General features: G+C 45.0%; 1 protein-coding gene across 1 annotated transcript; it reads left to right on the forward strand.

Annotated features, from left to right (window-relative positions):
* Positions 1-1,916: 1,916 nt before the first annotated feature.
* Positions 1,917-24,825, forward strand: ETF1 (eukaryotic translation termination factor 1). Its single transcript, XM_075275031.1, has 11 exons — positions 1,917-2,073; positions 2,179-2,295; positions 10,618-10,793; positions 11,596-11,735; positions 14,708-14,846; positions 16,218-16,408; positions 17,103-17,232; positions 17,586-17,741; positions 17,854-17,918; positions 19,980-20,127; positions 23,392-24,825. The coding sequence occupies exons 2-11, from the start codon at positions 2,210-2,212 to the stop codon at positions 23,472-23,474; spliced, it is 1,314 nt and encodes a 437-aa protein (XP_075131132.1). The 5' UTR covers positions 1,917-2,073; positions 2,179-2,209; the 3' UTR covers positions 23,475-24,825.

The raw sequence follows: 24,825 nt of genomic DNA on the forward strand, positions 1-24,825 counted from the left end.
AGGGCATGGACTGTATATTGTGCTGTGAGGGGAATGACATCACAGAAAGAGAGGCCGTATTTACATGACAACGAGGTGCAGCGATGGCTGACTACAAAGGAAGGACTGTATACAGAGCTCTATATACAGCAGGAGGAGGATGTAGATTGTAATTCTCCTCTGTCTTGGATTATGTATTTTCAGGATTGATCATCGATTGTGGCACTTGCAAGACCTCTGTTACCCCTTCAGTATTCACACTGCACACCATATGTATTATCATGTAACTACATGGGGTGCGATCTAAACAGTGAACAAGTCACAAGTGCTATGTTCCATTCAAAAATCTATCAGTTTGGGTCCTAAGTGTTGAACCCCCACATATCCCTTATTGATGACATATCCTGAATAAGGAACTGGAATACCCCTTTAGGCTACGTTGTAGAAATCGCAGAATGTCAAATATACCTACAGAAATGCTGGCGTTTTTCACATAGGTATAAGGCCTGGTTCACATTCGCGTTCGGTATTCCGTTTGGGTATGGAATACCCAACGCATTGGAAAGTGTTGAGCTTATGAAAGCACACGGACCCCATAGATTATAATGGGGTCCGTGTGTTTTCCGTGCAGTGTCCACGCGAGTCAGGTGGAGAGGAAAGTAGTTCATGAAATACTCGACTCTCTGCATGATTTGTGTGGACCCCATTATAGTCTATGGGGTCCATGTGCTTTCATAAGCTCACGGCTTGTCAATGCGTTCAGAATTCCCCAAGTGGACTCTCCGAATGGAATAACGAACGCAGATGTGAACAAGGCCTAAAAAGGACTCCGCAGACTTTCTGTGAAAAATATTGCGGGGAAAAAAAACATGATGTGTTTACTGCGGTTTTCTCGCAGTTTTTTTTGTTGTTGCATAGGACTTTAGCCTTAAAGGGGTTATCCACTTTTCAAAAAAAAAAAAAAAAAAAAAAGGCCTGTCTTTAATTTTAGATTGGAGTGGGTATCAGGATTACCCTTCGTTCACATCTGTGTTCGGTATTCCATCCAGGGGAGTCCGCATGGGACCCTCCGAACAAAATACTGAACGCAACTCATGTGCCAGTGAAAGCACACGGACCCCATAGACTATAATGGGGTCCATGTGCTGCCCGCATGAATCATACAGACAGGAAAGTAGATTGTGAACTACTTTCCTGTCCGCATGATCCCTGTGGAGATCTGGTGGCAAGCACATGGATCCTATTATAGTCTATGGGGTCCATGTGCTGTCACTGCAGACCACTCACAGTTGCGTTCGGTAGCCCATTCGGAGGGGGGTCCTCATTTGGACTCGCCCTAACGCAGATGTGAATCAGGAAGAGCTGGTTGTCAGAGCCGCAGCCTTCAGCTTTGTGTACCTACTCACTGTATACTACAGCTATATCTCTGCTAAGTTTATGGGGCACCGCCGCACCCCCATAACCAATGCTATGAGGAATAAGCCGGGGAGTTTGGGTAGGGGTTCTGTTTGCAGGACTTTAGTTACCCCCCTGCTGGTGGTCTGACCAGGTGCAGAGTTCCCCTAAAGAAGTGACTGAACCATAATGGAGAGTGATGAACACATGAATACAGGGGTGGGGCAGTGTGCTATTAGCTATGGCGCCCCCTGCTATGGCTGCAGGCCACTCTTGTAATGACACTGTCTGAGGTAAATCCCCGACACAAAGCGTCTCCATCTTGCACATCCTATTGCCTAGACCGCCGTCCCTCCCTGCATGGACGCTCGGGCCTTGTCCTACACAGCAGCTGCACCACACGTGAAGGACTCCGCCAACGCTCTAAGCCGCAACAGCCACTAGGTGTCACCCGTGAGGCCGCCGTCACGGCCAATCAGCTTCTGCCTTATTTCCACTCGCTCGTCCAATGGCGGCGCGAGGTGCTGGCGGCGGCAGGAAGTGACGTCGCTTACCCCATGTGAGCAAGCTTGGATTGCAACACATGCAGCAGCCGCGGCGAAGAAAGAAGCCGGTTTGTACGTCACTTCTGGGAGCTGGGGCTGACTCCATTGAGATCGGACGTCGTGGTCTAGACTGAAAGCCGGGATAAGGGGACAGGTAAGGAGCGCGCCGCGGTGCCACAGGAGCCCGGAGGAGGCAAGGCCTCGCACTGTGTCATCGCGGGCGTGCTGTGACCAACCGTTGGCTTTTCTTGTTGGGCAGCTTTCGGCTTCAGACAGGAGGAGGAGAGAAGATGGCGGACGATCCGAGTGCGGCAGACAGGAATGTGGAAATCTGGAAGATCAAGAAGCTGATCAAAAGCTTAGAGGCGGCCAGAGGGTGAGTGAGTGAGAGAGGCGGCTGCAGCCATGACAGTCCCCGGCTCGGAGGCCTCGGCATGTCCAGGCTGCGCCTCCTGCGTCTCAGCCGCACCACATGTTACCAGTGTGATCAGCGCCCTAGGCTGACATCCTGTACACTGACGCTTTATTTCTGACACTTTGGGGATTTTCGTCTCCATTTCCCCTTTGTAGGGATTACAATGCAGTCTTAATCCCTGTTTGCAAAGATTAGATGGCTGTGGCTCAGTCTTTGAAATAGGAATATTATAATCCGGCATGGACACGAGGATGAAACCTCCTCTACCTGTGCGGGCCGTGGGCAGAAAGCTGACGGATTGGGGTGGCGAGCGTCAGGTTATGGGAAGTTAGATTAGACACAAATGCTGTATACCCCCCACCCTACCCTTTGACCCCTTCCCTTTGACCCCCTACCATTTTAATCTGTTTACAAGCTGTCAACAATGGCGCACCTCTCTGAGTCAGTGACCAGACTGCTGGGTGATGTCGGTGTATGTGACCCCTGACCCTTGACTAGAGATGGGCGAATAGTATTCGAAACTCTAGCACCTCGAATACCTCGCTCCTATAGGAATGAATGGAAGCGGCCGGCGCTTAACCCCTTGGTGTTCGGCCGCTTCCATACATTCCTATGGGAACTAGAGTTTCGAATACTATTCGCTCATCTCTACCCTCGACACCACTTTTTAGCTGCCGCAGTTATGTGCTTATACAGCGTCCAGGGTCTGCTAGCGAACCAGTGCTGGATTGGTGCAGGATGGAAGCGGGTTAATTCTGTTTTTTTAGGTTCCAACAAGGGCTGTGCAAATAATCAAATCAACTTAGGCCCTGTTCATGTCTGCATTCGGGTACACTTGGGGACCCCCCTATCTGCATTAAAAAGCGGTTACCCGGGAAACCCGCTGACCTCATAGACTATAATGGGGTCCGTGTGGTTTCCACATGAAACATGCAGAGAGAAAACTCCTGTAAGCAGCACTTTTCTCTCCAAATGTTTCCTCCGGAAACGACACAGACCCCTATGGGGTCCACAGGTTTCCCAGTTAACCACTTTTTAATGCGAATAGGTTTCCATTCAGGGGGGACCCTAAGCGGACTCCCACAACGGAAACCTGAACGCAGATGTGAACTGAGCCCTTAATATACCATTTTCAAGAATCATTCTGATGTTCATTAGTCATGAAATTATGTTGGGGCAACACGGTGGCTCAGTGGTTAGCACTGCAGCCTTGCAGCGCTGGAGTCCTGGGTTCGAATCTCGCCAGGAACAACATCTGCAAGGAGTTTGTATGTTCTGTCCGTATTTGCATGGATTTCCTCCCGTACTACAAAGACAAAAAAATGTACATTGTGATCCCTATATGGGGCTTCCAATCTACATTTAAAAAAAAAAAGAAATGGTGATAACCCGGTCCTATCGTCTTATATATTCCTAATGACTTTATCGTACTGCCGCAGACTGGGATCACAAGCTTCTTCACTGTAGTTCGGTTTTAGGATGAGGAAGCCTATATAAAATATACCTGACGTCTCCCTTTATGCCAACTTGCTCAGCTTAAGCAAAAACAGGTTAAAATTGAGAATTGCCCATGAGCTTGAATAAAATTGCAACTTTTTTTTAATGCAACTATTGCCCAGCCCCTGATACATTTGTATATATTATTGATTAGTATATTAGGTCAATATTTTAGATCACTGGAGATCTGACAGCGGGCACCCACACAGCCAGCAGTGTCAAGAGACTATAGTATACAGTTGAGCGCTGCAACTTCTCGTCCGACGCTGGGTATTGCAGCTCAGCCGTATTCACTTGAATGGGACTGAGCTTCATACAGGCAAAATAACTAATGTGTCATTGTAACCATTGCATATACATATAGACATTGTATGGTCTGTGAAGCGGACGTCTCCAATCTAATAGTGATAGCTAGAGATGAGCGAGTATTATTCAATCGAATACCTCCCCGCCATAGGTATGCGTGTAAGTGGCCGAACACCAAGGGGTTAAGCACATCGAATATTGATGCGTTTAACCCCTTGGTGTTCGGCCGCTTTCACGCATACCTATGGCGGGGAGGTATTCGATCGAATAATACTCGCTCATCTCTAGTGACAATCTATCCTCAGTATATCTTTTCAGTAAGGTTAGTGAATGTATAGACTTGTAGGGAAAGTATCTGCTGTCATCTCCTCTTTTACACATAGATTAGTGGCCGCAGGTAACGTTTGTGGTCTGTTGCGGTAGAGGTGACACTTGTGACAATTGCAAGTCGTGGTAAACTGCAAGCTCTCCCTGCCACTGCTGCATGCATCGCACCCAGAGGAATACAAAGGTTGTTGTTGTGAACAAGTCTTAGTCATGAAACATGATGTCATGCTGTGGACAAACACCATATTGGTTCTTATATTAGTCATAGGATGGCAGACTCTCCAAGTCTCTCTGTAGTTGGGCTTAAAGTCTTAGAGGCCTAAATAATGGCCTGTGCTCTGGTTGAAGAAGAAAAAAAATGAAAATATCAGCAACTTCTCTGACTCCACCAAGATATCATTAGGCGATCTTTAGCTGTCAGCAGAAGGCGCACATGTGACAGGGACCTGTATTGTGGCTATAGGTCCTCAATACCGGTCCTAGAAACCCCTTCTTCTACTTCACCCATCACTTGATATTATTATTATTATTTATTATTTTTTTAAATGTAGATTGTGAGCCCCATATAGTATTCACAGTGTACATTTTTCCCTATCAGTATGTCTTTGTATTATGGAGGAAATCCACACAAACATGGGGAGAACATACAAACTCCTTGCAGATGTTGTTCCTGGCGGGATTCGAACCCAGGACTCCAGTGCGGCAAGGCTGCAGTGCTAACCACTGAGCCACCGTGTTGCCCATCACTTGATATTCTGGTTCCACCTTCCAGGGCCTTTTACCCTTCACTTTTAGCGTCTGTACTGATATACAAAATGATTGACTAAAGTGGATTGGGGGTTGTCCCACTTCTATTTTAACAAAGGGAGGGGGGTCTTTGGTGGTTGAGTTTTTTTTGTTTGTTATAGTTTCTTAGAATTCATGTTATCTGTATAATATCAGTTTTAGATCATTGGGACACAGACTGCTGCCTCCACTGCAGATAAGCGGTCGCCCTATACCGGTGAGAGTTGCAGCGTCGTTGCAGTAATCGCTGTGGCTTCTGTTAAAATGACAGGGAGGGAGCTCTGCAGCTGTTGTAGTCACAGGGAAACAACTGACCTGCGGCCATTCTGGCAGTCGGCCCCCTCCAATCTAAAGTTCATGTCCTATCCCAACAATGGGACCTTGATCATATAAAGCCGGATAACCATTGTAATGTCTGTATGGAGGTGCTATGTTTTGGCGCAGGCTGTGATATGTGGCAGGTTGTTGTTAATGGCATAAATAATTTTTGTGTAATTTTTTTGTGATCATCTAGGCCCGGTTCACATCTGCGTTCGGTATTCCGTTCGGCGTGTCTGGCTCCCCGAACAGAATACCGAACGCATTGACAAGTGGTGAGCTTATGAAAGCACACGGACCCCATAGACTATAATGGGGTCCGTGTTTTCTGCGCGTGGTCTCCGCACATGTCATTTGGAGAGGAAAATACTTCATGAACTGCTCTTCTCTGCGTGACTCGTGTGGACACCGCACGGAAAACACATTAGTAAAGTTGTATGACCTTGTATGTAAATAATAGTGGGCGTCCTCTCCCGCCATGGCGTACTGTAGTTAACCTCTACATACCAGCACCTTCCTGAGAAAAGTATGCAGCGTGATGTATAGTCTCTTGCAATTGCAGTGTTTGTTTTTTCTTAGATGTGGAGTGTATGTATTACATATGCTGGTATAATATTATATATATATATATAACAATGGGATCTGTAGCTCCGCTGATGGCTACACCCATACAGCACATATGTACAAACCTGTTGGCGGGAGAGCGGGGATATCGCTCATTTCTGCAGGGCCCTTGATAATTATAATCTGAGTTTTGCAGCAGAAACGTTTGGCTTGCTATGGCTGGAGGAGACAAGCACATGGCTAATAGAGCGGATGGTTTGTGACGTCGTTCAGAGACATTTCTTGCATAAATGTGGGATATATGATAACTGAAGCCCTCCCCCTCTTGCCGTCGTATAGGTGTGTTTTTCAGTGGCTTTTTAAAGTATATTTTCATCATTTGGTGTTTTTTTTTTTTTTTTGTTTTTTTTTCTTCCTCTCTATAGAGGAGCTTATGTGCGAAAAAAAAAAAAGCCTAGAAAAAAAACTCAATACCTAGAAGCACGCTGCATTGAAGGGTCCATTGTATAAGACGACTGGGCATATAAGACGACCCCTCTTCTGTAGGGTAGCTCTACTTAATGCACACTTACTCCTTAGTATACTCTTTAATGCTTTTTTTTATCTGCTTTCCAGTCCTGAACCATCTTTTCTGTAAAGGAGGGTTCACACTACCGCCGCTGTCCGCCCCAGGGTTTCCGTCCTAAACCCTGGAGAAACTGGACAGGCAACGACTTGTTAATGAATGAATGGGTTGTAAAGCAAACCACCGGTGTCCGTATGTGGCCTCTCCGCCTGCATAACCGTTTTTTTTTTTTTTTTTTTTGCACGGACAATCTGACGGGGCCAGATTTACCGTAGTTGTACCATTTTGGGGAATGTCTATTGCTTTATTTAAATCAGAGGCAAAACAGGAAAAAATTGGCGGTTTGGCACTTTTGATTTTGACGTTCACCGTACAGGAAAAATATTTTATGAGTAGGCCGGACATTTTCGGACATAGGGATTCCTAATGTATATGTGCATCACAGTAATTTTCTACTTTTATATGTATTCTAGGAAAAGGAGGGATTTACAACTTTTATTTATTTTAATTTTTTATTTTTTTATTAGCTCCCATCTAGGGGCTTGAACCTGCAATCATTTGATTGCAAGTTACATAGATGGCAATACAAGTGGAGATCCTGTACATTACTATTGCGGCTGGTGATAGATCAGTCACAGTAGTAATATCGCTATCACAGGCCTGGAAACCTTCAGTAGGCTCCCGGCTGTCACAAGAACAGGTCGTCTCCTGCGTCCCCGCCGCACAGGAGCCAGCCTGCAACATCAAAGGTATGGGGCCGGTGGGGACCGGCCCCAGGGTTGTTTTTACACTTTGTTATAATGCCCGGAATCTGATTGCATTCTGATTGCAGGAGTTAGCTTCGGTCCTCCGCATATTGGTATGGCGACCACTCTGCAGCAGAGCGGTCGCGATTAGCTTTACATACCTGACACCGCTGTATTAGCACAGCGGAGGCCGGGGTCGCAGCATTGCTCTACTCCTGACGCTGCAGGAGCGTTGCGATCCCACTTCTTCACCCCCCCCCCCCCCCAGTATCCTCCTGTTGTGAATCAATCTAAAAAAAAACTACAACACCCCCCCCCCCTCCCCAACACACAAACTTTCACAGCGTATATCATAATGCATCTCTTTTGTTGGATCTGTCAGTGGGTATCTGACAAACTGTGTCAGTATCGGTTTTCAGCAAATCCATCTCACCCTCCCCCCTCCATTTCAAACTTGATCTGAACAGCACGCTCCATAGAAATGAATGGATGCACCTGGTACTTCCGCTTTGACAGTGGCCGGCCGCTTAACCCCCCGCGTGCTGGCTACTTCCATTCATTTCTATGCGAGCAGTACTCGCTCCTCTCTATTAATAACCCGTTCTAGGCTAAGGCACCAAGTAGGGGTTCATTCACATCTGCTTTTGTATTCTGTCTGGGGAGAGTCCGCATGGAGACCCCCCGAACGGAATACAAACGCAATTGCAAGCGCTATGTTGTAAAAGCACACGGACCCCGCGCACTGCCCTCACGAATCATGTGGACATCTGGCGGTAAGCACACGGATCCCATTATAGTCTTTGGGGTCTGTGTCCTTTTACAGCACAGCGCTTGCAGTTGCGTTTGGTATTCCGTTCAGGGATCCCCATGTGGACCCCCTTGGATGGAATCCAAATGCAGATGTGAACGAGGGGTGAGACATAATTTTCCCACAAGGTTCGCGAGACTCCCATCTACTGTAAAACGCTGCGTTCATACCGGCATTTACACCACGTGGGGCTTCTGCCTCTATCAGTTTTTATGATCTTTCGACTGACCACAGAACTGGTTTGGTGCGAAGGTGTGAACCTTGCCTTAGTCTTATCCTGTGAATATGGAGATAAGTGTCAGTCCATACACACTGTTGTGTCACTTGTTTGTGTTACAATCCCTATATGGCAGCAGAGTCTTCAACAATTTCAGCTCATTGTCAAAGGAAGCTACACTTTCTGTGGAACATGGTCAAATTTGTCCAACCCCCTTTGTTACACTGAAGGTCTGTAGTATAGCCCCTCTCGTGCTAAATGGACGAAATATAGAACAGGGATGACCTGCGGATCGGTGTGAGCTTGTGACCTCCACTGTCCAGATTTTGACTTTGCTTGATAAATTTCTCTCAAAAAATTAGTTGCACGCTAAGTCTGCACTATTTAATTATTACACTTCCAAATTTTTCTATGGAAAAAAGGGAATGGTCTGCAGGTGTCACAGAATAATTGAATGGGATGTGTCCCTGTAACTTTCTCCACATAGTGTGTGGCTTTATGACCTGCTGCTGGTTACTGCTGGTTACTGGAACTATTTGCACAGACTTTGGCTGCTGATGGAGTCTATACGTTACTTCATACTAATGCTAGATTTACACTTGTGTTGGAGTCTCCATATGAGACATCACTAGAGATTCTGCTGAAAATCGGTGGAGAGAAAAGTACTGCAAGGCGGACTCTTCTTTCTGCTGGTTTCAGTATAAGGGTAAGTTCACACAGGGTTTTTTTTTTTTTGGTCCTCCGCCTTAGGTTCCGGACCAAAATACGGGTAGCTGTGACTGGATGCCGGTGCACAGTCGCCCACTCTGCTCCGGATTAGGCCCAAATGAATAGGCCTAGTCGGGAGGGAGTGTCTTCAGGCAGATGTCGCGAGGCGAATCGGCCTGAAGAATGAGCGTGTCCAGAACAAACGACTCCCGGAAAAAAGAACGGACCGGCTCCCATTGATTTCAATGGGAGACGTCTTTTTGGTCAGGGTTTTGAGGCAGATATGGCTTCAAAATCCTGACCAAAACCCCCCGTGTGAACTTGCCCTAAAACTGGCAGAAACCGGGTGGGTCCCATTATAGTCTATGGGGGTCTGCAGATAACTGCTTTTTATGTGAACAGGGTCTCCATCTTTTGGGTCCCAAGCAACATAGTTACATAGTTGATGAGGTTGGATAAAGACATTAGTCCATCAAGTCCAACCTATAACCCTACAACGTAGAACTAATAGCCAGTGTGACTCTAACATCCGTTATTCTGTTCCGATAAAAATAGAGCATGTCCTGTCCTATCTGAACAGAATAAATTGGAGGCCTCCGTAGAGGTAAGTGCATAACTGATTGCACTCTGATGTGCTGGAATTGGTAAGATATACCGTATATACTCGAGTATAAGCCTAGTTTTTCAACATTGTTTTTGTGCTGAAAAAGCCCCCCTCGGCTTATACTTGAGTCAGCAAAAAAAAAATAAAAATATATATATATTTATATTTTTTTTTAGGGAGGGGGTCTATGACCAGCCACAATATCAATGTATAGATTCTCCCCTAAAATAGTGGGGAAAAAAGCTTTAAAAAAAAAATAAAAAGATAAGTTGTAAATCCCTCCTTTCCCTAGAATACATATAAAAGTAGAAAATGACTGTGACACACATACACATTAGGTATCCCTGTGTCTGACAGTGCCCGGTCTACTGAATATAGGGGAGCTGCAGTGCTCCTGTTCCATCGGGAAGGGGTTAATAGGAGCACTGCAGATCCCCTATATTCAGCCAGGCTGAATTCCAAGTGGGGGGGAAAAACCCCAGTCCTCAAGCTCAGGGACGGGGCAGACAGACAACCAAAACACCCCCTCCCCTTCCCCAGCATCTACTGCACCCAAAAACTCCGACCATTTTAATTTTTGAAATTTTCCAGTAGCTGCTGCATTCCCCCCCCCCTCGGCTTATACTCGAGTCAATAAGTTTTCCCATTTTTTTGTGGTAAATTTAGGGACCTCGGCTTATATTCGGGTCAGCTTATACTCGAGTATATAAGGTACTTTTTTTTTTTTTTTGACTCCACCCAAAACTGGCTGTGACTATTGCCCTGCCCTGCGGAGCCATCACATCAAGTCCATGTGCTCAATGTGCATACTAAAGTCTTAAAACCGTCTCATTCCAGAAATGGCACCAGCATGATCTCTTTGATCATTCCTCCCAAAGACCAAATTTCAAGAGTGGCCAAGATGTTGGCAGATGAGTTTGGTACAGCATCTAACATCAAGTCACGTGTGAACCGTCTGTCTGTCCTGGGAGCAATTACATCTGTCCAACAGAGGCTTAAGCTCTATAATAAAGGTAAGCAGATTGGGGGGTTCTTGCCTACTTGTTGTTCATCAAATAATTGTTTGCACCCCAATAATTTTTTCCAGTACACTTTTAAATATGATCACCTGATCAGTGGGGGCTCTGACCATTAAGACCCCCGTAAATCTCAGCAACGGGGCGGTTTTCCTCCTGCACTGCACATTCAGGTTGGTTGTAGGTCTGTCACTTGCTGGATGATGTTCCCATTGACTTCAGTGGGCGTGCTGGAGATAGTTGGGGTAAAGCACTCTGCTATATTCTGCACTCCTTGTAGAGTGAATGGGAGCTTGGGTTTTGTCCATTAACCAAGTGACATGATGGCCAGGCTGAATATGAAATATGAATATAGTCCCCGTTTCTGGAGCCAGTGGGGGTCTTAGTGGTCAAATCCCCACCAATACAGTATTTATCTTCTATCCCAGGAGTAGGGAACCTTTGGCTCTCCAGCTGCTGTGAAACTACAACTCCCAGCATGCTCCATTCACTTCCATGGGAGTTCCAGGAACAGCAGAGCCAGTATGCATGCTGGGAGTTGTAGTTTTGCAACAGCTGGAGAGCCGAAAGTTCCCTACCCCTGACTGATTGGTTCTGCTGGATTTATTACCTGAAATCCGCATAGAGCTAAGTCCTCCTTGTAGGACTTTTATCTTTTGTATATTTTGAAGTGGAATGGGGAACGGAGTCCCGAACTGTCGCACTAGTCTCGCCATAGTCTGACTCGCAATGATGTCAATGCGAAACTTGGCTTTGCTTTTCATTATGCCCATCTGACGACACAAGTGTTTTCTTTCAGTACCACCAAATGGCTTAGTGGTTTACTGTGGAACAATTGTAACAGAAGAAGGAAAGGAGAAGAAAGTGAACATTGACTTTGAGCCTTTCAAACCAATCAACACATCTTTGTATTTATGCGACAACAAATTTCATACAGAGGTGAGGCCTTGAGACTTGTTCAGTTTTGTATTCACTTCATTTGTCAGGTTTTATGAGTCGTTGCCTTATCTCAGATCTGTGGGAGTAAGCTTGTATGTTTAATGTATTACCGTATATACTCGAGCATAAGCCAAAGTAAAAACCCAGTCCTCAAGCTCAGGGAAGGGCCAGACAGACAACCAAAACACCCCCTCCCCTTCCCCAGCACACAGCATCTGCTGCACCAAAAAACTCCGACCATTTTATTTTTTAACATTTTCCAGTAGCTGCTGCATCCCCCCCCCCCCCCACCTATACTCGAGTCAATAAGTTTTCCTGTTTTTTTTTTTTTGGTTTTTTTTTTGTGATAAAATTGGGGGCCTCGGCTTATACTCGGGTCGGCTTATACTCTAGTATATACGGTAATACTCTGCTATAGTAGAGCTACACCTAGTGACACATGGTGTAAGAGTAAGGGGCCGCACATTGGTTAGTGCTCTGATTTTCTCACACTACAAAGCATGGCACACAGAATAATCAATGTGGCTAAGTTCACGTTCATCAGTTGAGCTGACTTTTGATTAGTTCACAATGAATTGTTCAGCCCTATCTCGGTCATTATAAAACATTGACACTTGCTTCTGGCATCACTTTCCGAAATATCAGTTGGGAACACGGGACTGGCAGCATCTGCATCTACATATAGATGTATCAATATATTTACAACTAGTGATTATGTCTCTGGAACTTTCATAGATGCCATTTTACAATGCTTGTGGTATAAAGAATAGAGTAAAGATATGCAGGATTTCACATAAAGGAGCCAATAAAGTATATTACAAAATGTATTAATGATGCAAATACTGCCAGGAAATGATGTTCTTCCAAATTTTAGTTAAGCTTTAAAGGGATCCTTTCATTAAAATGCTATTTTTTCTGGCTACTTTTAGATGTCTTCTCCGCGCTGCCGTTCGGTAGAAATCCGGGTTTTCTTCGGTATGCTAATGAGCTCTCTCACAGCACTGTGGGCAGTCCTCAGTGCTCAAACAGCACTGGGTGCGTCCCCAATGCTACGAGTGAACTCTCCAGCGCCGCCTCCATCTTTGTGTGGAACGGCCTCTCCCTGTGTCTTCTTCTGGCGCTGGTGGTTAAACTTCTGTACATGCACAGTCGGTTCTGGTAGAGCCGACTGCACATGCCTGCAGCCGTTTTTTTTTTTTTTTTTGTGGCTGCTTACGTGAGCTTACTGCGCTTGTGCGGTACACTTCTTTTGTTTAACAGAGTACAGAGCGTAAGCGTCTTCAAAAAATAAAAAAAAATGCGGGCATGTGCAGTTGGCTCGGCCGGATGGCAGAGCTGGCTGTGCTTGTGTAGAAGTTTGACCCCAACGCCGGAAGAAGACACAGGGGAGGTTGTTCCAGACGAAGATGGAGCTGGAGATTTCTCTGAGCATTGGGGACGCTCCCAGTACTGTTTGAGCGTTGGGGCTCGCCCCCAGTGCTGCCAGAGAACTCCTTTGCATACCGAAGAAAACCCGGATTTCTACTGAATGGCGGTGTGGAGAAGACATCTAAAGGGAGGAGAAGAATGGCTATTCCTACGTGTTAGTCAGAAAAATAGCATTTTAATGATAGGATCCCTATAAGCAAGGTTTACCTTCACAATGCTAGTTGGATAATGTTCTGTACAGCTGAGTATGTGTTGGAAGATCTGACGTTCATGATAGTCCTCCATGATAGTCCACTCTCTTACTAAATCTTAGACTAGCTACCGTATTTTTCGGACTATAAGACGCATTTTTTTTCCCCCAAATTTCGGAGGAAAATGAGGGTGCGTCTTATAGTCTGTATGTGGGTTTGCAGCATGGCCGCGCTACTGCCACCGCTGGTTTTCTTCAGCGGCAGTAGCGCGGCAATCCGCAGGCCCCGGCAGCTAAGACAGTCCCCGGCATCTGCTGTAATAGACCGGCGGATGCCGGGGAGTGTCTTAGCTGCCGGGGCCTGCGGATTGCCGCGCTACTGCCGCTGAAGAAAACCAGCGGTGGCAGTAGCGCGGCCATGCTGCAAACCCACTGCTCCTCCGCAGGTCCCGACAGTTAGTTAGCCCCCCCCCCGGCCCCATACCTTTAGCGATGCAGGCCGGCTCCTGCAAGGCGAGGCCGCAGGAGCCGGCCTGTTCCGATGACAGCCGGGAGCCTAATGAAGGCTCCCAGGCCTGTCATAGATATATATTACTATCGCGGCTGGTCTATGACCCTCCGCGATAGTAATGTATAGAATCTCCCATAGACGGCAATACACTTGTATTGCCGTCTATGGGACTTGCAATCAAATGATTGCAGGTTCAAGCCCCCTAGGCGGGGGATATTAAAATAGTAAAAAAAAAAAAAAAAAAAAAACACACTTAAAAAAATATAATTAAAAAATAAAATAAATAAAAGTTCACCTCCTTTCCCTAGAATACATATAAAAGTATAACATTACTGTGAAACATATACATTAGGTATCCCTGTGTCTGAAAATGCCCGGTCTACTAATATTTTTATGTACAGTGAACGTCAAAATCAAAAGTGCTTTTCTCTCTGTTTTGCCTCTGAATTAAATAAAAGGTGATCTAAGCAATAAACATTCCCCAAAATGGTATATCTAAAAAGTACACCTGGCCCCACAAAAAAAACGCCCTATACATCCCCGTACAGCTGCAGGGTCACCTGTCAATGTGGCCTTGCAGCTGTTCCAAAACTACAACTCCCATATATTAAATATTTTACCATTTTTTGCCTGAAAATTTTTTTTCCCTATTTTTCTCCTCTAAAACCTGGGTGCGTCTTATAGTCCACGGTACTACGGTACTTTATTGACTGCTGTAGGGATATAGCTACCGTAGTTGGCTTTGTATTGTAGAGTGTATGTTATGATTGGAGTTTTGCAGAAAGGTTCTGTTTGATGGGAATAATCCATTGAATGGTATTTAATGTTAATGTGTTTTTTCAGGCTCTTACAGCTCTACTTTCTGATGACAGCAAGTTTGGCTTTATAGTAATAGATGGCAGTGGAGCTCTTTTTGGAACTCTACAAGGAAACACAAGAGAAGTGCTGCACAAATTCACTGTGGATCTTCCAAAGAAGCACGGTAAGCGGTGTTACCATCAATGGGGATAATATTCATAAACTACAGATTTATAGAATTATATGTTTACTTTGTACATTGTTAAAGGTATAAATCCGGTATGTAGCTACGGAATAAAAACTGCAGTGAAAAATAAAATCTGCAACACAAAATTGGCACCGTTCATAAACCAGTAGGGGGCACCTTGCAGTGTAGTTTATTAAAGTGCCTGTGTGTTTACTTCTCTACTTTTATTTGATTGATATATACAAGCAGATTTGTTTAAAATAGTCTGTGGAGAGGAGTGGGGAATGGGTGAGAGAGCTTATAAAGCAGTCTATAGAATGGATGGAATCCTTTCTGTCAGGGGAAGGCTAGATAGTAACCTGGCTGTATCGTGAAAGAGAATGTTTGCAGATTTCTCTGCTTTGGGGAGCTATACTCTCAGTCCCAACTTTCACTTAAATCTCTGCTGAATTAAAGGCATTCTATCATTGGTGTCAGTGGTTTTGAGATAGACATTATTGGATGGCCCACCAAACACCCTTTATTGACGCCCCTCCATTGCTTGTGCCCTGTCTGACCCTCCTCCTCCCTCGTTGTTATTCCTGCCAGATTGCACTGCTGCATTTGACTTCTTGAGCATGCGCAGTCCCGCTCCGTTCAGGGCGGTACTGCGCATGCCTGAGCGCCATTTTGTTGTTGCTCGGTATAGAACTCTGCATACTGCTCAGTCTGCTGTTTTATAGCGATCTACACCAAAATGGTGCTTGGGCATGCGCATTATCGGGCGTCCAAGCGCCATTTTGGTGTAGCTCGCCATAGAACAGCGTACTGAGCAGTATGCTGAGCTACAACAAAATGGCGCTTGGGCATGCACAGTACAACTCTGAACAGAGCGGAACCGCACATGTCCAAGAATTCAAATGCAGCAGCGCGATGTAGCAGGGGGAACATCCAGGGAGGAGGAGGGTCAGACGGGGCACAAGCAATGGAGGGACGTCAAAGGTATGACGTTGGGGTGTTCGCAGGCCCTGGGGAATGCCCAGGGTGCTCGGTGGGCTGAGATACATAATGTAATTAGCCAGGATTACAACGGAACGGCGGGAAGAAAAAGAAGGTAGTAGTAGAATAACCTCTTTAAAGGCTCTCCAGGAATGTCTTTTTCTCAAACCACCAACACCAATAAGGATCCCTTTAAATCTAGCTAGGAATGCTTTAATACAGTTGTGCAGATATGGGCTCTCATCCTGGCTGCTCCATTCACTTCTGTGTGTTGCTGGTGTGTACTGTACCAGCAGGGAAGAATGAAGTAGGGGGCCAGGATACATTGAGATATACTTGGATTTTTCTGTATTCTTCTATAATTTCATTTATTTATTTTTCCTCCTACAGGCAGAGGAGGGCAGTCTGCTTTGCGTTTTGCACGTCTAAGAATGGAAAAACGTCACAACTACGTCAGGAAAGTAGCAGAAACTGCTGTGCAGCTGTTCATTTCTGGTGACAAAGTGAACGTAGCCGGTCTCGTGTTGGCTGGATCAGCTGACTTCAAAACGGAGCTAAGTCAGTCTGATATGTTTGATCAGGTAAGAGGTTTATTACGGTTAAAGTTCATTGTTGCTGAGGCTTGGTGCGTGCCATACACGTTACAGACTGACACCAGCAATTGGATACAGACACTGTCAGAAGTTTGAATACGAGGTAGTAGCTGTCAGAAAAGGAGGATTTTTTTTTTTTTATTATTCTAAGTTGCGTATCAAAGGGATACACGTAGGAATAGCCTTAAGAAAGGCTATTCTTCTCCTACCTTTAGATGTCTTCTCCGCACCGCTGTTCGGTAGAAATCTGGGTTTTCTTCGGTATGCAAATGAGTTCCCTCGCAGCACTGTGGGCGTCCCCAATGCTGCGAGAGAACTCTCCAGCGACGCCTCCATCCCTGAGTTGTCTTCCGTCCTGGGTTTCAATCTTCTAGGCCTCGGGAAGAGCCGACTGCGCATGCCCGCGGCCACAAGAAAATGGCTGCTTACACAGTAAACTGGTGTAAGCGGCCATTTTCTTGTGGCCCAGGCATGCACAGTCATTCCTGAACCAAAGGGTCGCTACAGTTATATACAGTATTGTGAGCTTGTATCCTTTGGTAGTATTACAACAGCACCATATAACACTAGCCCTATAGGCACTCTAACAGAGTAAGATGCCATCACACCTGTATACATGCCCACTCTTGTGAATGTAGATCGTCTGCTTTTAATTGACTGTAAACGTTTCGCTTCTCCCTAGCGATTGCAATCCAAAGTTCTGAAGCTAGTAGATATCTCTTACGGCGGAGAGAATGGTTTTAACCAAGCCATTGAACTATCGACAGAAGTCCTTTCAAATGTGAAATTTATCCAAGAAAAGAAGCTAATAGGTAAGAAGTATATAGACCGTCTAGATGTAAATAATACAATTGTAAACTTTCGGCACTCTCCCCCCCCCCCCCCCCCCCATAGAGAAACTTGGATGTTTGATTGTCACATTTGTCATGTGTGTGTTTGCTGCCGTACCTATACATGGCAACCACAAGTGGAAGGTTTTCATAAGAGAATCATTATTCTGTATTAGGTTTCCCATTCATTTGACACTGATCACGCAAAGCGCCTACTTTGCAAAGATAAGCTGTGACTTGTATGGTCAGTAGGTTGGTTGCCACTCCTTGTTGCGTTATCCTATTATGCCCATTGTATTATGTCGTGACTTAAAGTCGATTTGATCCCTTAACAGGAAGATACTTTGATGAAATCAGTCAGGACACGGGGAAGTACTGTTTTGGGGTTGAAGACACCCTAAAGGCATTGGAAATGGGAGCAGTGGAAATTCTGATAGTATACGAGAACCTGGATATCATGAGATATGTCTTACGATGTAATGGCTCCGAAGGTATTTTTTCTTTTTTTTTTTTCTTTTTTCCTTCCTTGATAAAGAAAATTTTTAAAGGCCACATTGAGCACTAACGGAAGACTGACTTTTGCCTTGTCTCTCGCCCTTCTAGAAGAGAAAGTTCTTTACCTAACACCGGAACAAGAAAAAGACAAATCGCACTTCACTGACAAAGAGGTACGCTATGTGTGAGCTGGTAAACGCCTGACCACCGGGAACAGAGACGCGTAACTAGGAAAATAAACGCTAAACTTGTAAAGAGATGTGCAAAGTAAAGTAGAATTATGGTTGTAGCATTGTGGAAAGCTTGGTTCCACTACCTTAAAGGGGTATTCTCACAAATGACCATAATTAGATTTGTAGACTTCAGATTTAAAGGGATCCTAGCATTGGATACCCTTTTTTTTTTCTAACACGTAGCAATAGCCTTAAAGAGGACCTTTCACCACTTTTGGGCACATGCAGTGTTATATACTGCCAGAAAGCCGACAGTGCACTGAGTTCAGCGCACTGTCGGCTTTCCCGATCTGTGCCCGGTGTAAAGAGCTTACGGTGCCGGTACCGTAGTTTCTCTATGGTCAGTAGGGCGTTTCTGACCATTAGCCAGAGACGTCCTTCTGCCTGGAGGCGCCAATCGCGCTGTACTGTATGAGCGGGGAGGAACTCCCCCCTCCCGCTCCTGATAATGCTCGTCTATGGACGAGCGCTGTGAGCAGAGGGAGGGGGCGTTCCTCCCCGCTCCACAGCACAGCGTGATTGGCGCCGCGAGGCAGAAGGACGTCTCTGGCTAATGGTCAGAAACGCCCTTCTGACCATAGAGCACTACGGTACCGGCACCGTAAGCTCTTTACACCGGGCACAGATCGGGAAAGCCGACAGTGCGCTGAAATCAGCGCACTGTCGGCTTTCTGGCAGTATATAACACTGCATGTGCCCAAAAGTGGTGAAAGGTCCTCTTTAAGAAAGACTATTCTTCTCCTTCCTTTAGATGTCTTCTCCGTGCCACTGTTCGGTAGAAATCCAGGTTTTCTTCGGTATGCTAATGAGTTCTCTTACAGCACTGGGGGCAGTCCTCAGCACTCAAACAGCACTGGGGGCGTCCCCAATGTTGCAAGGGAACTCTCCAGCAATGCCTCCATCTTCTTCTGGAACACACTCTCCCTTCGTCTTCTTCCGTCCTGGGTTTCAATCTTCTAGGCCTCAGGAACAGACAACTGTGCATGCCCAGGCCACAAGAAAAATGGCCGCTTACACAGTAAGCTGGCCCGGGCATGCACAGTCTCCTCGGCCCGAGGCCTAGAAGATTGAAACCCAGGAAGGAAGAAGATGTGCAGAGAGCGCGTTCCAGAAAAAGATAGAGGCGTTGCTGGAGAGTTCCCTTGCAGCATTGGGGACGCCCCCAGTGCGGTTTGAGTGCTGAGGACCGCCCCCAGTGCTGCGAGACAACTCATTTGCATACCAAAGAAAACCAGGATTTCTACCAAACGGCAGCGTGGAGAAGAATAGCCTGCCTTAAGGCTATTTCTACTTGTTAGTCAGAAAAAAAAGGGGTATCCAATGATTGGATCCCTTTAAGTTAAACCATCTGTAAAAATAAATTTATGAAAATTTTGCAGTGTTAAAGATTTTTGCCAAACTTCTTACTGGTGACAGCCTTTTGTCTTTAATTGGCTGTCATTGAATACAACCATGAATACAGGAATTTTCTAGGGTCTGAGACTCTTCAATTCATTCCAGTTCAAGTTCTTGGCATCTGTTGATAGGCGCTGCTCCACTGATTCTGGTACAGAGGAATTTTCTCTCTAGCCCCCGCTGTTCCTGAGCAACAAGATCAGTAGTGTTGGTGCTTGATGTGGAATTTAAGCTCTGTAATGTGCCCTTTGGAGCAATGAGGGCATTGCTGCTTACCTTTTTGGAGCAATAGCTGTCCCCCCACATATCCACTTTGGTTCAGTTCATTAAAGTGTACACGACTTTCTCTACTGGTCTCCAATATGGCTGCCTCTAGGAAAGTTTTATCTTGCTTGGCGCATACAGCCAACATATTCTGCAGCACTTTAGATTTTCAGTTACTGCCCCATATTGGGCTTACAATCTACATTCCCTATCGGTATGTCTTTGGAGTGTGGGAGGAAACTGAGTAATAATCGGTGAATAACATGTAAAAATCAAAAGTAAACCCCAAACTGAGCGCTTTTTCCTCTACCTACTTAAATATCTGATGTCTTTCTCTTCCAGACTGGACAAGAACATGAACTGATAGAAAGCATGCCTCTACTAGAATGGTTTGCTAACAACTACAAAAAATTTGGAGCAACACTGGAGATTGTTACAGACAAGTCACAAGAAGGATCTCAGTTTGTCAAAGGATTCGGTGGGATCGGAGGTAAATGAACGTGAAGGTTTTGAAGGTTTGGTCTGTTGCTGTAAGACATATATTCAGGTTATGAGTGACGCCTGAGGGGCTACTGAAATCAAATAGTTATAGCACCTCGTGCAGCTACTGTTACAGCACTTACCATATGGGATAAATATTTTGGACATGGGGGATACCTAATTTTTTTTAAAATTTATTTTATATTTTCCTTCATGTTTTTATGTTCGCCAGTGAAAGGGGGTAATTTTGGGCTTAAAAAGTATAATAAATATTATCTAATATAGTCCACAGCAAAAAAATAGAAATAATATGGGCCCTCACCTAAGGCGTCCTTAAAACTTTTTAGGCTTTATTCCACTTCATTAAAAACAACAGCGGGAGAGAGGCATGCAGAGATGAAAAACAGCAGCGACAATTGTTTGGCACCTCTCAGGTGCTTTTTCAAGCTTAGTATGAAACAGTTTCTGTGTGTTTTATTATATAACTAGCCTCTGTTTGAGACTTCGTCTATGTGTTATTGGTGTTGAGGATCTGCCTATATTCAGCAAATTGCTCCCGTCAATGGTATGCCTGCTCCAGCGTTTTGGCAGCTCTCAAGCTGTCCTGCTGCAGAACTTATTCCTCACACCGTGCCTGGGATTGTTCCGGCATCTCGCTGGGACGCCATATAATGAGCGTGTTGTTGGGGTTGATGATCCACCTGCTCGGCATTTCGACAACTGTGAAGCTGGCCAGTCACTGAGTGCATTCCTCGGGCTGTGCCCAGGATTGTTCCAGCATCTCAGCAGCTTGCTGGGAAGCCATATAATGAGCGTGTTGATGGTGTTGATGATCCGCCTGGTCCGGCGTTTCAGCAGCTCAAGTTGTTCTTCGCACCGTGCCTGTAATTGTTCCGACATCTCAGCAGCTCGCTTTGACGCCATATAATGCATGTTTGCGACAAATTAGAATATCTTTTTCCCAGCATGTTTAAAATTGACAAACTGCCAATTTGGATGAAAGGTGTTTGCCCGTGTCACTTTGTCTGCAGTGCCTGTTGCAGATCAGATAATATGCAAATGTTTGTACACTGACGGTTGGCGTGTGTTTACACAGAGAGCCCTGGGACCTGACATAAGCTGCTGCAGGTGCAGTGTAATATAGTACGTGAACATAAATTCATAACAGTCGTGAAGCCATGTCATTTCCCGGGATAAAAATATATTCAGCCGTTTTTGCTTGATTGACTAACAAACACACAAACTTTCACATTTATAATATTAGTAGGATATAGACTTGCACCTCTGATCATTACATAGTAGTCTATGGTGAAATCATAACATTGCTATTGAGCCCTGCCACAGGGAGAGCTGTAATCTGACCATGGCATGTTGATTTGTTTATTGGTCTGCAATTGGTGCGGTCTCAGAACCTGAGTGGGCCGTAGCTGCTGGGTCCACGATCAGAGTGTGCACCATACACCTCTTGTATTGTTAGATACTAGGCTACCAGTGCACAGAATGAGGTAATAATGATTTATTAACCAACCAGCAGCCTCCTCATCCTCCTCCATCCTCCCTTCTCCATAGAGGTCTGTGTGTGACGCTGAATATAGAGATGAATCTTGGGTAAGCAATCAAGCAGAGTCGGTCTGTAGTCCCCCTGATCACTGGGGGAATTTGGCAATTGGGCACAACCTTTATATAGGGGAAAAGTGTCCATAAAGGCACTGGTGTGAGGTATATAGAAGAATGCTGGCGTGTTTCAGGCTATGTTTTCGCAACATCCCTCCTGTTCTCAGTTCACACTGAGTAATGTTTAAAGGGATCCTATCATTGGATACCCTTTTTTTCCCTGAATAACACGTAGGAATAGCCTTCGATGTCTTCTCCGTGCCGCCGTTTGGTAGAAATCTGTTTTTGTTTTGGTATGCAAATGAGTTCTCTCACAGCACTGGGGCGTCCCCAATGCTGCGAGAGAACTCTCCAGCGCCGCCTCCATCTTCTTCTGGAATGCCCTCTCCCTGCGTCGTCTTCCGTCCTGGGTTTCAATCTTCTAAGCCTCAGGCAGAGCCGACTGCGCATGCCCGCGGCCACAAGAAAAATGGCTGCTTACTCAGTAAGCTGTGTAAGCGGCTACAAGAAATTGGGTGCTTACACAGCTTACTGAGTAAGCAGCCATTTTGTTGTGGCCACTGGCATGCGCAGTCGGCTCAGTCCGAGGCCTAGAAGATTGAAACCCAGGATGGAAGAAGACACAGGTAGAGGTCGTTCCGGAGAAGATGGAGGCATTGCATACCGAAGAAAACCCGGATTTCTACTGAACAGCGGCGCGGAGAAGACATCTAAAGGTAAAAGAATAGCCTTTCTTAAGGCTATTCCTACGTGCTAATTAGAAAAACAAAACGGGTATCCAATGATAGGATCCCTTTAAAGGGATCCTATGATACAAACACATTTTTTTCCTTAGTAACACGATGGAATAGCTTTAAGAAAGGCTATTCATCTCTTACCTTTTGTTCTCTTCTCCACGCCGCTATTCTGTAGAAATCCCGGTTCTTGTCTATATGCAAATTAGTTCTCTCGCAGCACTGGGGTGTCCCCAATGCTGCCAGAGAACTCTCTCCATCTTCATCAGGAACATCCTTTTCATCTTCTTTCTCCAGCGCAGGTCTCAGACTTCTAGGCCTTGGGCAGAGCCGACTGCGTATGCCCACAGGCCACAAAAAAATTGCTGCTTACCCAGTATTGTAAGCGGCCATTTTCTCGTGGCCTGTGGGCATGCGCAGTCGACTCTGCCCGAGGCCTAGAAGTCTGAGACATGTGCCGGAAAAAGATGAAGAGGACGTTCCTGACGAAGATGGAGGCGGCGCTGGAGAGTTCTCTGGCAGCATTGGGGACGGCCCCCAGTGCTGCGAGAGAAGACAACGAAAGGTAGTAACACGTCGGAATAGCCTTAAGAAAGGCTATTCATCTCCTAAGAAAAAATTTGTTTGTATGATAGGATCCCTTTAAGATAAGATCCTTTAATAGTCCCACCATGAGGAAATTCAGTGAGTTTACAGCAGCATTAGATACAGTATGGATGGATAATATGTAATATATTACAAGAAAGAACACATACAAGCAGATAGAAGAGATACTAGGAGTCATAGTAACTAAGAAGAAAAGAAAGACTCAGGATCATTAAGTTCTCTGTGCGGAGTGATCTTCGCTTAGCCTGATGTTGATTTAGTGACTAGAAGTGTTTTTTTTTCCATTCACATGTTTTGCTAAGACCTTATTTTTATTTCAGGAATCTTGAGGTACAGAGTTGATTTTCAAGGAATGGAGTACCAAGGAGGAGACGATGAATTCTTTGACCTGGATGACTACTAGGTAGTCGAGATGGGTCTGGCAGAATGTGCCTAACCCTCCAGCATCCAACCCAAGAAGATGATTTACGGTGGAAAATAAAAAAAATAAAAAAAAAAATTGGTCCTTGCCTTAGAATTTGAACATTTTCCAATACTTTGCCTCTAAGCATTGGATAAGAAAAAATGAAAACTTTTTTTTTTCTTTTTTTTTTGTCATGATGGTAAAACGCAGCTGCAAGATTTCCTCATGCCACTTGGACATGTTCGACAGAATCCGTTTTTACTTACCAAGAAATCAGTTCATCTTGTATTTTAAGAAAAATGTTTTCTTTTCATTTTATCTTTCTAGACAGGCAATTTAGTTTTGCTTCCGAGATCAGTGAAAGTTCAGACACCATTACGCGTCCTTTTTTTTTTTTTTTTTTTTTTATTTTATTTTATGTCGGGGGGAAAATAACACATTGTTCCGCTATCCATTTCTAATATGTTTGATTTTTTCAAAATAAAGAATGGATGACCTCACACTAAACCTATACAATGTATACAGCAAATCAGACCTTCGACAGTCCTCTTGTACTCTCTATGTGCTATGTAAGTTCTGGTTTGTAGCAGACGGGGTCCATTGATCCGCTAGAGACATCAGTGGACGGAAAGGCACCCAAATGTAAGTACGACCTTAGCATTAAGATGAAAGGGTAGAACGTAACCTTATTTACAGGGTCAGTGATGACGATGATATATCCCTGCATGATCCTGTAAAAACGGCACACAGCATGCATATAGCACCGCGCACACTAATCACGCTTTCCAGCAGCCCTGAGTGCTCGTAACCAAACATCTACTGACAAAGTATGGAGTGTGTGGGTGGTCGCCTTCCTTCCCAGCCCACACGGTATCCTAATAAAGTGATCAATTGATATATGCAAAACACATAAGTCTTTGAACTTTTTTTTTTTTTTTTTTCCTTTGTTTTTTTTTCCGGTGAGTTTTTCTTCCCCCCTCGTACAGACTTTTTCCTGTTGATAGGTCAGTAAGAGTCCGACACGAATCATTTTAATTTGCCATTGTGCTTCTGTAATAACCTGACGCTGAAATTGGGATATACATACCGTATTTTTTTTTCTTAATTTTTTATTTTTTTTGCATAAGAGAGCATTTGGTTCTTTCCATATTGTCGGCCCATTTCTCTAAAGATTAAAGGGATCCTATCATTGGCTAACACGTATTGATAGCCTTAAGAAAGGCTATTCTTCTCCTACCTTTTCGGTAGACATCCGGGTTTTCTTCGGTATGCAAATGAGTTCTCTCGCAGCACTGGGGGCGGGCCCAAGTGCTCAAACAGCAATAGGGGTGTCCACCATGCTGCGAGAGAA

The sequence above is a fragment of the Leptodactylus fuscus genome, chromosome 5, assembly GCF_031893055.1.
Source record: "Leptodactylus fuscus isolate aLepFus1 chromosome 5, aLepFus1.hap2, whole genome shotgun sequence".
Classification (NCBI taxonomy): Eukaryota; Metazoa; Chordata; class Amphibia; order Anura; family Leptodactylidae; genus Leptodactylus; species Leptodactylus fuscus.